This window comes from Aulostomus chinensis, chromosome 19 (genome assembly GCF_037954235.1).
Source record: "Aulostomus chinensis isolate RoL2024-O1b breed Wild chromosome 19, RoL_Achi_v1.0, whole genome shotgun sequence".
Classification (NCBI taxonomy): Eukaryota; Metazoa; Chordata; class Actinopteri; order Syngnathiformes; family Aulostomidae; genus Aulostomus; species Aulostomus chinensis.
In genome coordinates, this window is record NC_141338.1 from 2,820,842 (window position 1) to 2,831,951 (window position 11,110).

The 11,110-nt window shown below is 48.4% G+C and overlaps 1 protein-coding gene across 3 annotated transcripts; it reads right to left on the bottom strand.

The window, feature by feature from the left end:
• Window positions 1-269: 269 nt before the first annotated feature.
• LOC147243661 (TNF receptor-associated factor 2-like) lies at window positions 270-9,957 on the bottom strand. 3 transcript variants are annotated; one of them, XM_086186797.1, is made up of 12 exons: window positions 9,702-9,957; window positions 7,758-7,967; window positions 7,594-7,672; window positions 6,794-6,892; window positions 6,432-6,593; window positions 6,237-6,311; window positions 5,816-5,890; window positions 5,038-5,610; window positions 4,571-4,748; window positions 4,315-4,463; window positions 2,998-3,087; window positions 270-869 (listed from the first exon to the last, which is right to left on the bottom strand). In XM_086186797.1, the coding sequence occupies exons 2-12, from the start codon at window positions 7,943-7,945 to the stop codon at window positions 798-800; spliced, it is 1,740 nt and encodes a 579-aa protein (XP_086042923.1). In that variant the 5' UTR covers window positions 7,946-7,967; window positions 9,702-9,957; the 3' UTR covers window positions 270-797. The 3 variants fall into 3 exon arrangements, with proteins under 3 accessions (XP_086042923.1, XP_086042922.1, XP_086042924.1); XM_086186796.1 differs by having other exon boundaries at window positions 270-3,087; XM_086186798.1 differs by lacking the exons at window positions 270-869; window positions 2,998-3,087 and adding an exon at window positions 3,119-4,015.
• Window positions 9,958-11,110: the final 1,153 nt, after the last annotated feature.

Below are 11,110 nucleotides of genomic sequence, written 5' to 3' on the forward strand. Positions count from 1 at the left end.
GATCATCTCTACCCCCCCCCCCATCAAAGCGTTTGTTTGGCATTTATACCTCACGCCTCTTCAGTCGTGGTTCAACAGCGCCCTCTAGAGAGCAACAGCGGAGAGAAAAATGTGTAAGTCAGCTCAAAGTTTCCACTTCAGCCAGCCTCAGAAGCTGCACAGCATTAATACATCAGACTGTAACTGGAGTGCAGTACTGCAGTACTACAAATGCGCTTGAATACTTAGAGTTTGAGCTGCAAAAACAATAAACAAGCTGAAACCAACCAACTTTATTACATAACTGCAAGTTTTTTAGTTTTTTTTTTTTTTTTTTTAGGATCACATCAATTATCAACATTAGAATATTTATGGCTCTGATTTCAAGGTACATAAATCACTCAGAAAATACCCTGTTTGCACAAACGACACAAAGTGCACAAAAAAAGTTGCTTCAAGTCGACTGCATCGTGTTTTCACTCGGAGAAAAAATAAAACTGAAGAAAAGCTTACATTCATAAATCCTGGGAGGCTGCGCGTCATGGGACATTACTAACGACCTCCTGGTGCTTGCAGACGGAGCGACCCATGCATCATTCAAAATGGCATTCACACACACACGCTCGCACGCACCCTCTCTCTCACACACACACACACACACTTTTACACAGAAACAGCAGCACAATATGAACATATTTGGCACCATATTTTCTTCGCATAGAACATAAAATACAACTTGCAATACAACATTGTTAGAATATGGAGGTAATATTTGATTTTGGCACATTACAGGAACACAAGAGAAGTATGAGCGTGCTTCATTTAAGGGTCTCTAAGCAAGGGTTAGGAACCGTACACAGCTCCAATATTTCAACACTGACACGGTCTTCCTAAAAAAAGAGAGAGAGAAAAAAAAATCACACTTGCTTCAAGTTAGTAAATAGCAAGAAGCTTAATGACGAGGAGAGCGACGCATTTCCTTAGAAAGTTCAGAAACTGGCTGCCGATCATCGGTGATGAGGGATGTAAACAAACGGTAAGAAATGAGTGGCGCGTGACCTCGGTAAACCTCTGAAACCCAACGAACGTAACCGGCTATTGCACTCGAGGGGGAATCATACTGCACAAAGTCGGTGCCCTGGCCTGTTCAAACCATCTTGACAAACAAAAAGTTGGTATATAGATATATAATTAATAAGGTATTCAGTAATACTATGTTTATTATAACGTCTTGTGTATATTAACACTAATATAGGTTATTTCAACATTATGATATGAAAGATACATATTTATAAATTGCTATGAATATAGGCGAGTGCCTCCGTTGAACAGAGGCAGAGCCGGATATAACATAATAGCTATTCTATGGTTTTCATCCAAACAAATACAAATAAATGCTTTCACGCATGGCTCATAGGGTGGGGGTGGGGGGGCAGGGGTGGGGGGTGGGTGGGTCAACCAGCGTGAAACTGCTTAGTGGATATGAATTGAAGCCTCCCATGCACAGAGAGGTTTCAATACAGGTCGAGACTGGTTTCCAAACAGGCCAGCGTGAACCTTAAAACCTCAGCATGCATGCTAAGTCAGGAGAACAGCAATCTCTAGTGGACGCGTAAAGAAATTACATCTGTGTTCGACTCGTGGTGCCTTAGTAGAAATCAGAGCCAATGGCACTTGGAGCTGCACTGAACATCAACCTGCTAGAAATAACGCCACCACACAGGACAACGATCTCTTCATTTATCTGAATTCAGCCTCTCAACCTCCAAACACATTTACCTCGTGTATATTTGCACCGACACGTATATAAGAATCACATCAGTATTCTATCTCAGAGCAGCAGAAACACGTACGCACTCTATATGGACGTAAAACAAGGACAGTTCCTTCATTTCGCGGAATCTGCGTTAACCTCAATCTGTGGTGGAGCACAGCACGATGTGTTGAGATGTGAGCTAGTGAGCATATCCTGGGGAAAACTCCAGCTGACGTGTCAGAGACGGAAGCACATTTCTGTGCCTCGGGCTTGACTGGCAAGCTGCCCTGACACCTTGGTTCTCCACTGTATCTTCCACAGATGTACCAAACCACCCGTCAGAATCACCGACCCCTAACAGGAACAAATACGCAACACTAACTTTACATGTAAGATAGCCTGGTTCCAAAGACATGCAGGCAATGTCCACCATCACGGATGGCTAATTCACTACGATTAACAACAAACGAGGTGCCTTCATAAAGCTCGATTGAAATAAGGCGCATTTTATACTTAAAACGTACCAGCAGCATGCACTTTGCGCAAAAAAATGCCTTATTCAAAACATAACTCCACGTTTGTCTATGCAAATCCACTCAACACTGGGGCTCACGATACCCACAATCTGCAAGAAAAAGCAAAAACTGCATCAAGCCACGCTCTAACTCTACAATTAGTCTACCGCCAGCGTTCTACGGCGACATCAGAAAGGATCACAATCCACAATCCCGTTCCGCCTCGTCCCGCATGTTCTGCGACATCCCAAGTCTTCAGGGACGCCTCTCTGCTTCTATTCAACGCTGCACCGATCACGCTGCACTGGCGCTCGCTTCTGTGACTGAAAACCTAAGTGCAGGACGGCGGTGATGATTCGCCGCCGCTGCGGTTGCGGTGCTGTGATGTCAAAAGAAAACCTCGCACCCCTAAAAAATGTGCGGTGATGGCGGTGGTTCTCTCGTACGGAGACCACCAAGGTATGACGATGCCAGCGCCGTCTGGACCGAGCAAACTGCAGCCACATGCAGCAGGATGCCTGAACGGAGCCCTAAAGGGACCACGATTGAGCCTAGATGATGGCCTTTTATGGTCAAAGAGCTGCCTGGTTGTCAAACGTTTACACCCTGTGGGACCGTCTAGAGGCCGGTGAGGTCCACAATCGCCTTAATGAAGATAGTGTCATCGCGGATGTAAGAGTTTTTGGCGTCGAGCTTGGAGAGCGGGCAGAAGAGCGGACAGCCGCTGGCGATGTTCATCTCGCTCACAGGTCTCTGGAAGGAGGAGGAAGTGACATCAGGCCTGAAGGCATCGATGATGTGTTCCCTGTTGCTCTGGTCCAGCAGCATCAGAGTCACCTGGAAATAAGACACAGCACAGAAAAGAATTCTCATGCTTCCAGAAAATTTACCTGCGCTTGGAAACATCAGGGAATTTCCATCTCCCCTTTCCGGGAATGGGATTAGCAGGACGTGCTGCCAGGTTACGTTCGTTTTGAAACACGTTACTGTGGAAAACTCGTCAGTCCCGGACCAGTATCACACCAGTATCACACCAGTATCGCACCAGTCTCAGCTGTGGAACAGGTGCATGTGCAAAAACCCTGTGCATGTGCAGACTGCTCACCCATGATGTCCTACAGTCAGCGCTTGAGCAAAACATAAACATTCGGTGGGCGCTGGCTAACATTTAGCATGTTTGAGTTGCAATCACTAAATTACTGAAACATGCTATTAAGTGTAATTTCTTGTGATTTGCATTTTGTCTGTGTGTGACAGGTGAATTATGGGGTGAAAAAACAACAACATTACAGTCGATGTCAAATGATGTTTGAATTGCTAATAAAGCATTTTTAGCTCTTAGCTAAAGGCTAAGTGCTAGCCAGTGCTAACGGCTGGCCGTAGAAGGTGAATTATGCAGAGAAATAACATAACTTTTGCACGTTCTTCCGTTTCTTTAACTGCGACATTTCTGACTCTGTTTACAAGATGACTAGGCATACACTCGCTCAGGTGGTCGAGTGGTTAGTGCGCGTGTCACATACGCAGCTAACCCCAGTTTGAATCCCGGTCGGAGGTCCTTCGCTGCGTGTCCCACCCCCTCCTCTCTCTGTTTACTGGTAAATAAAGGTAGAAATACAAATAAATACATTGGCATAATGTGTATACATGAATATATATTTCAGAGTTACACCACGTCCCTCATACATGTTGCTGTTTGTCGTCAACGATGTCAGACCCGCCCCACACGCGCTGGCCGCACACCTGCTGCAGCTGTTTCCTGCAGCTGGACATGAATGATCAAATAAAACACCTGTGGAGCTACAGAACCTGGATGATGTCAGCGCAACAAGCAGATCAGTGATTTGATGGCTCCTGACAAGTGAGTGCATTTTGGATTCGTTGTGTACTCATAAATAACACAAAGGCCTCATGAGTGTCACTGCCACCGTTGATAACATCACACCGGGTACGAGCGGTGAAACTGCGCCGCAGCCTCCCCCTCCAGTCTTGACGTGATTAAAGGTTCCTGGCTGCAAGGTTGATATGGTCATGTGATCTGGACCCCACCCCTGCATCTGTTACCTTTTGATTGAAGGGCCATTTTAGCAGCGCGTCACTCAGTCCCCTCATCACCACAAAGAACAAGGACAAGTGGCTGCCACGCCCTGTCCCGTCTCCGTTCAGGTAGATGCGCAGACACATCTTATAGCCGTATTTGCTGGTGTAGAAGGCTGAAGGGAGACGAACTGCGCGTCAGTCAGAGCAGATGACCTGGAGAAACATCTGGAGGGGTGGAAGATCGCCTCCATGCTTGTATTCAGATGTACCAAAGACCTACCTGGCGAGAACATGGCAGGGGCGCGACCTGCGATGGCATCCTGTCTCTTTTTGGCGAAATCAGAGATCCTCCAGACAAAGACGCCATCGAAGGTTGTGGCAGACATTTCCCTCAGCCGGCCCTCCATCTCAGCCACGGTCAGGTCCTTCAGCCCCACTGTCCTCTCCAGCTGCCGCACCTGGGGGACAGACATCCACGCACGCAGGGAGCTTTCGATTCATACTGGTAACAGTGGATCTAAAGGTTGATAAACCAGTGCAAACCTCCACAACCGAAGAAATGACACGTATTTTACAGAGAGGTAAGAATTTAACATTCGAAGGACTGAAATCAGGTCAAATTTAGCTTTTAATTATATATATACGCAAGTCTCTTCTTGTTAGCTCTTCGAAACCACAATGACTACATGATATTAGGTCATCGCGACCCCATACAACTGAGGATGAGGATGTCCTTCATCGTCCTACCTTGTTACTCAGGGCCTCGATCTTATCCTGGTCCAGCTTGTGCTGACGGTTGCTGGCCTCCATGGTGGTGGCGAACCGCTCCACCTCTCTGTTCAGGACACACACCACATTTTCAAAAGTGCCGGCCTTCACCTCCAGCTCCGTGCACCTGCGGCCCAGCTCTGCCACCTTGGTCTTCTCGCTGTGGAGCTGGAGCTCTAACGCCGCCCCCACCGAGCTGGGCAGGGGGGTGAAGGAGGTAGACACAGAGAGAGTGGGAGCCAGAGTGGGAGGTGGGGGGAGAGGAGCTGAGGCAGGTGGACCAGGGGGTCCGGAGCTGGAGGATGAGGAGGCGGCGGCGGCGGCAGCTCCCTGCACGGGAGGCCCAGAGGAGGTGGTGCTGAGCTGGGAGACTCTGGCCTCAAGCTCCCTGAGGGACTGTTGGAGCTCCACCAGTTTGTGTCCGGCTACCTCCAGTCCCTGGGGCTGCAAGCCCTCCATACTCACTTTCATGCCCATAATGTAGTGCAGCAACAGATTGAGGTGCTCGTAGGCGAAGGCTCGCTCGTGGTCATGGATCTTTTCCTTCTCCACCTACAAAAAAAAAAAAAAAAAAATTAAATAAATAGAAACAATAAATACGAGCACACTGATTGGCTGTGGCGATTTATCTCTAAATATCAATGTTAAACGAGGTTCATATTTTCATAAACTTTTACTTTTTCACTTCAAGTGAATCTTGATGTTTTAACCGACACACGGCAGGTAGCAGAAGGGGGAGGGGAGTCGGGCTACTCACAGACATGTCACATCCCACGACATGAAATCGACACGGAGTTCTGAATTTGCTGCAGAATTTGATGTGGTCCACGTACTGGAAGGAGCAGGAGAGGCTCTTTAGGAACAATGAAGTCGTACACCAACAGAAGCAGTGGACCAAACCCAGCTCGAGCCTCGGGTTCGCTGTCATGTTGAGACTCCACACACGTACATACAACAGTACTGCAAACGCTACACGACACTTTCCCACATCGTACCACGCCGCTGATCCCAATGAAGGCGTGACTGACAGCCTGGAGTCTGACGCTTAAAACATGAGTGCGTTTCATGAAAAACAGATTGCAGCTTTGCTGCGATGGCAACACACTAGAGGCACAAACCTGGGATGAGCAGCTATAGCTACGTGCTACACACACACACACACACACACACACATTTACCTTTTCTCTGGGTATTTTCTTCTTGGCACAGCCTTCACAGATCATCGGGTACTTGGGACAGATCTCGTCATGCGCCTGGGAAAGAAAAAACAAACAAACAGAAGAAGTCAGTGTTTCTTTGAAGGACGGACAAACCGTCATCTGCTGCACGGCCCGAGACAAGCGGAGCTTCTTCTTTTATAAATAATTCCTGACCTTGATATTTTTGAAGTGAAATGGCTCCTTGCAGTACTTGCAGTTGAGCGTTCTCTCCGGGCACTCTCGCTCATTATGGCGCTCCTGTTCATTGAAGCGGATTCGTTCTTTGCAGGAGGGGCAGGGGATGATCATAAACTCACACTTGCCTTCGTGGTTCAGCTGTGGAGGGAGAAGAGCTCAGGTCGTAGCGGCGGCGTTTTAAAAAAAATAAAAAATAAAAAAAACAACAAGGTGGCAACCTTTAAATATAATACCGAGATAATGAAGTCACCGGGAGGAAGCGTATATTCATGCGCGGCTCAAAATAACCTTGTCAGTTCTGTAAAAGCAGTGCAGCCACCAAACCGAAGCAGACTCACCTCGTAGTCTTTAATACTGCCTTTCCAAGTGCAACTTTCATTAATACAAACAGCTGAAAGGTTTTCAACTTCCCTCCGAACTGCGTTGTCAGGGAAAGCCTGTGGAAACAAGAGGGAGCGGAGGGATTTGCTGTCACGCTGTCGGTCCAGCTGTCCCCTCCCCGAGTAGAATACTGATGTGGGGAAGCTCCACACGTCGCCCCGTTTCTATGATCAGACGCGGCCGGTAAGGCTGTGTGTTAGGTGTGCTTCCATTTAATCCTCAAGCTGATTTTAATTGAAAAGTAAAACAAAAAAATCAAATGCGAACGACCTTCATTTCCATCAAGGGATTTGGAGCAAATAAACTAGGCTACACAGTTCGTATTTTAACCAGAAGATGGCAGTAGAAGCACCACGGCTGTAGGAAACGGAGGAGAATACGAGGCTAACGCCACCTCCCACTGATGCACATTCGCTCTTCACCAAGCGAGACAAAACCTGTGGAGCTTCCACGGGGACGTGGACAAAAAAATTAAAAAAGGACTAATTCAAGGTTCTCGTGCTCATCAGAAAAAAAAAAATCAGTTTGTAGCACCGGGAAAATTTCGGACTTGAAGATGTCAGACTGGCGCCTGCCGTAAACCTCGCATCAAGAGAGTCAACCAGTAACTTTGTCAAATTAATCAACAGTGCGGGAGCTTCCACAGTACAAATCACGCCGAGCGACGAGTTCCAAAATTCAATTCAGGAATTAAATCTGACTCACACACACACACACACACACACACACACACACACGCACACACACGAATACTCACACATCCTTGTTTCAAAATCGACGTGGGTTCTTCAAAAATGTCCTCTTTGATGCAGGCGTTACACTTCTGGGGTCCATTACTGCAACAGTAGAGGCTGATGAGTGTTCGGCCACAGACACACAAGTACGACCTCACGCCAAAGTGGCGTCCACCTGGTCTCTCACCTCACAGCCCTGTTGAAGCAGTAGGAACAGAAGCGATGTCCACACTGGGCCTGAAACGGTCGTCTCAAAATGTTGTGGCAGCAGTTGCACAGATGTTTGTCCTCCAGCTTGTTGCCCAGGATCTTCTTGGGGAAGCCGGGTTTATTGCTCTCCATGGATGAAGGAGGGGATGGTTCCTGCGTGGCCATGCTGCCTGTTCACGAATCACACCTGGGACGAGACACGCCACAACGCAACCAGCCAGATACCACCGTTAACCATGTAGAAGTGACCCATGGCACCTAGTGGCTGCAGTAGTTATGAAAGCAGGAAGTCACAAAAAAGGGGGGGGGGGGAATATCCGTATACGGAGGTGGAGGGGGTGATGCTGGAGGCTGGAGAAGGTGTTTGGATGATATGGGGAGGTGTTTGGACACGGTACGCCCGCTGACAGGAAGTGATTGATTGATTTCCTGTGGCTACTGGTGAGAGTTGGCTTCCTGTTCCAGTCAAAATTAGTTGAAAAAAAATGGGTCGTATCAGAGCGTTTGAAAAACAACAACAACAACAACAACAACAAAAGACTCGTGTATGTCATGGAGGATTCGTCCCACGTTACAGGATCTGATGTCAAGGTGTGACATCCGTTCCAGACCTGCAGAGATTTTAACGCTACAAGAGATGTGCAATAAGTTACAAAACAGCCATCCCTCGCGTCTGTAAGACTAAACTGAGGGCTGAAACAGCCCAGGCTCATATGTGAACCTTTCATAAATGAGGCCTGATGTGTTGCCCAAAACATGGGCTTAAAAAGTTACATAACAACAAGCAGCGGCAAGAAACATGAAAAAGCAGAGCGTCAAGAGTCGGGAAAGTAGAGGAAGGAGGAAACAAACATCTGCTCGACTCCACTTCGATGCCACCGCCGCTCTTTTCTAGCTTTTCATTGGATTTCTCGCTCGTTAATAAATAAATCATGCGATTTTAAGCAGATGCATTTGATTTGTTTGAAGAGTACTTGTGTTTGATTTGCTTGTAATTGTAAGAGTCATGATAATCATCACACAATAGCTGCCGACACAGTCACAACAATAATAAGGCGCGGACGCAGACTGAGAGCTACCGGCTCGTTAATTCTTCTACCTTTTCCGGCGTTCATCTGAAATCACCGTAGAAGAACTCTTCCAGTCTGACATCCTAATTTCATACACGACCCACGAAATATCACAGTTGCGTGAGGAACCCGAGAACCAGCGAGAGGGATAAAGGTCGCGCTCGTTAACGGAATCCTAATTACTGCTTATTTGCTGTTTATCCCATTTTTTTAACGGCTTTTGTCTGCGAAACTCTTTAAATAAAGTTTGATTGACAGGAGGAACAGCAGACCCCCGCTTTTAAAAATGGAGAGTATTTAGAGCAACAGTTCGGGGGGGGGGGAGACGTTTCCTTTCTCTCCCGGCGCCAAAAAAAAAACACACGCAACATGGCTGGATCATGTATGTTAAAGCTACTGGGCACCAGTGATGCTTCCAGTCTCCAGCAGGCCGGCTGAGAGGCCCCACACCCTTTGTTTACATCCCAGGCTCCTTGTGCTTGACTTGGCACCCGCTGGGGATCTCTCCCCTCCCTCCCTCCCTCCCTCCCTCTCTTTCTCTCTAGTCAAACAATACAGCAGCCAAGCCACCGCCGCCGCTGCCGAGCCTCTTGCATCCATTGTCTCCATCCTCTTCCTTCCTTGTCGCTGTTGCTAAGCTATCAGCATCCTTCAGTCAGAAGTGGTACCCAGCCACGCCCCTTGGAAATCTCAAGCTCGCTCAGACCGTTTACTGGTGGTGGGTGAGGGGGTGGGTGAGGGGGAGAGAGAGAGAGACAGAGAGAGCGAGACAGAGAGAGAAAAGGAGAGGGAGAGAGAGAGAAAAGAAAGCCTCCCCGAATGCTGTTGCAATCACAGGAGTTTACACTTACCAGCTTTCGGTCTAAACTGTCATCGCGCGTGGCGTGGCGTGGGGAGGGGAGGGGAGGAGGAGGGGGAGAGCCGTTAAATCACCGGTTTCAGGCTCGCCGGTTGACGCTCGCGCAACTCCGCCGGTATTATATCAGGTTCTGCAGCCGACCGGACGCGTTTCCCTCGAGCTCAGCCACATAATAAAGATGTGGTCTCCGGGAGCGACGGCTGTTTTTGTCCAGCATCGCCATTGCACTTTCAGACTGGGGTGTTACGTCATGCGGCGGTGGGCGGGGCGAGCTTTGACGGGCAGGCTGAGATGTGGAGGCGGGAGAGTCATTGGTGGAGATGGCGGGAGTGGGCGGATGCTTTGGGTGGCTGGAGAGAGAGGGAGACACACACACACACACACACACACACACGCTTCTTCTTTTTGACTTCTCTCACCAGCTTTAATCGCGTGATGTTGCATTTTATTCCTTTAGTAAAAAAACCCTCATCAGAGCCACACCGGTACTTGTGAATGCGTCTTCTGATGCTGATGACGTGTCACTGTTATTGTGCATCATTCTGTTTTTCTTTCTGGGTTGTAACCTTGAGAGCACGCGAGCTGATGCGGGTTCCAGCTTGGCTCGTCCCGGGTCCAGTCTAGAACCCCCCTCCTCTCAGGCTCCACCCTCAGGACTCTTGTGTACTCTCAGAACTCGTTCTTGTTCCGTTCTCCCTCGGCCTCCCAAACTAAGAGCCCGCGAGCCCGACCCAGGAACTCCCGATGCACCCGGGACCAAACCAGTACCGGTACTGGCTTCCTCTCTGTCCGTCCTGTACTTTCTTACGCCTCTTTGCCTCTCATTTGACGACAAAAACGTATTCATACACTGGATGTTGGAAGCGAGATGACGTCACACAACGCCTCGCTGATACACGTCATATAGAGCACGTGGGCAATAATCTGAGTTTATCCACTCATTTGGATTCAGAGCATTTCTTTTAAAATTAATTTTCATTTTATTTCCTGTGGTTCTTACCAGCAGCAGTGGTTCTCTCTCTCGTCACCTGTTATTATCGCCCACCTTTTTCTACAGTTCAGTTCCTTGGTGAACCTCCTCATGGGAGTTGTAGTTTTTTTTTTAAGGGCAGGAGGAAGAGCGTCTCCATCCTGTCAGGTATCAGGTGTGAGCTCACTACCGGTTTCCAACTGTGACTGTAGATACCCCCCCCCCCCCCCCCCCCCACACACACACCCAAAAAAAATCAAAAACAAAACTTCATTTTGGCCACTTGGGGGCAGCAGAACCCACCTGACGCGACGTGTTCCAGCGCTCCATCGAACTCCGTCCACCCTGGGACGTGAAGCTGGTGACCAAACATTCCCCTGATGAGAGTGTGAGGCCCAAACAAGAGCCAGAATCTGACGGATTATAGCAGG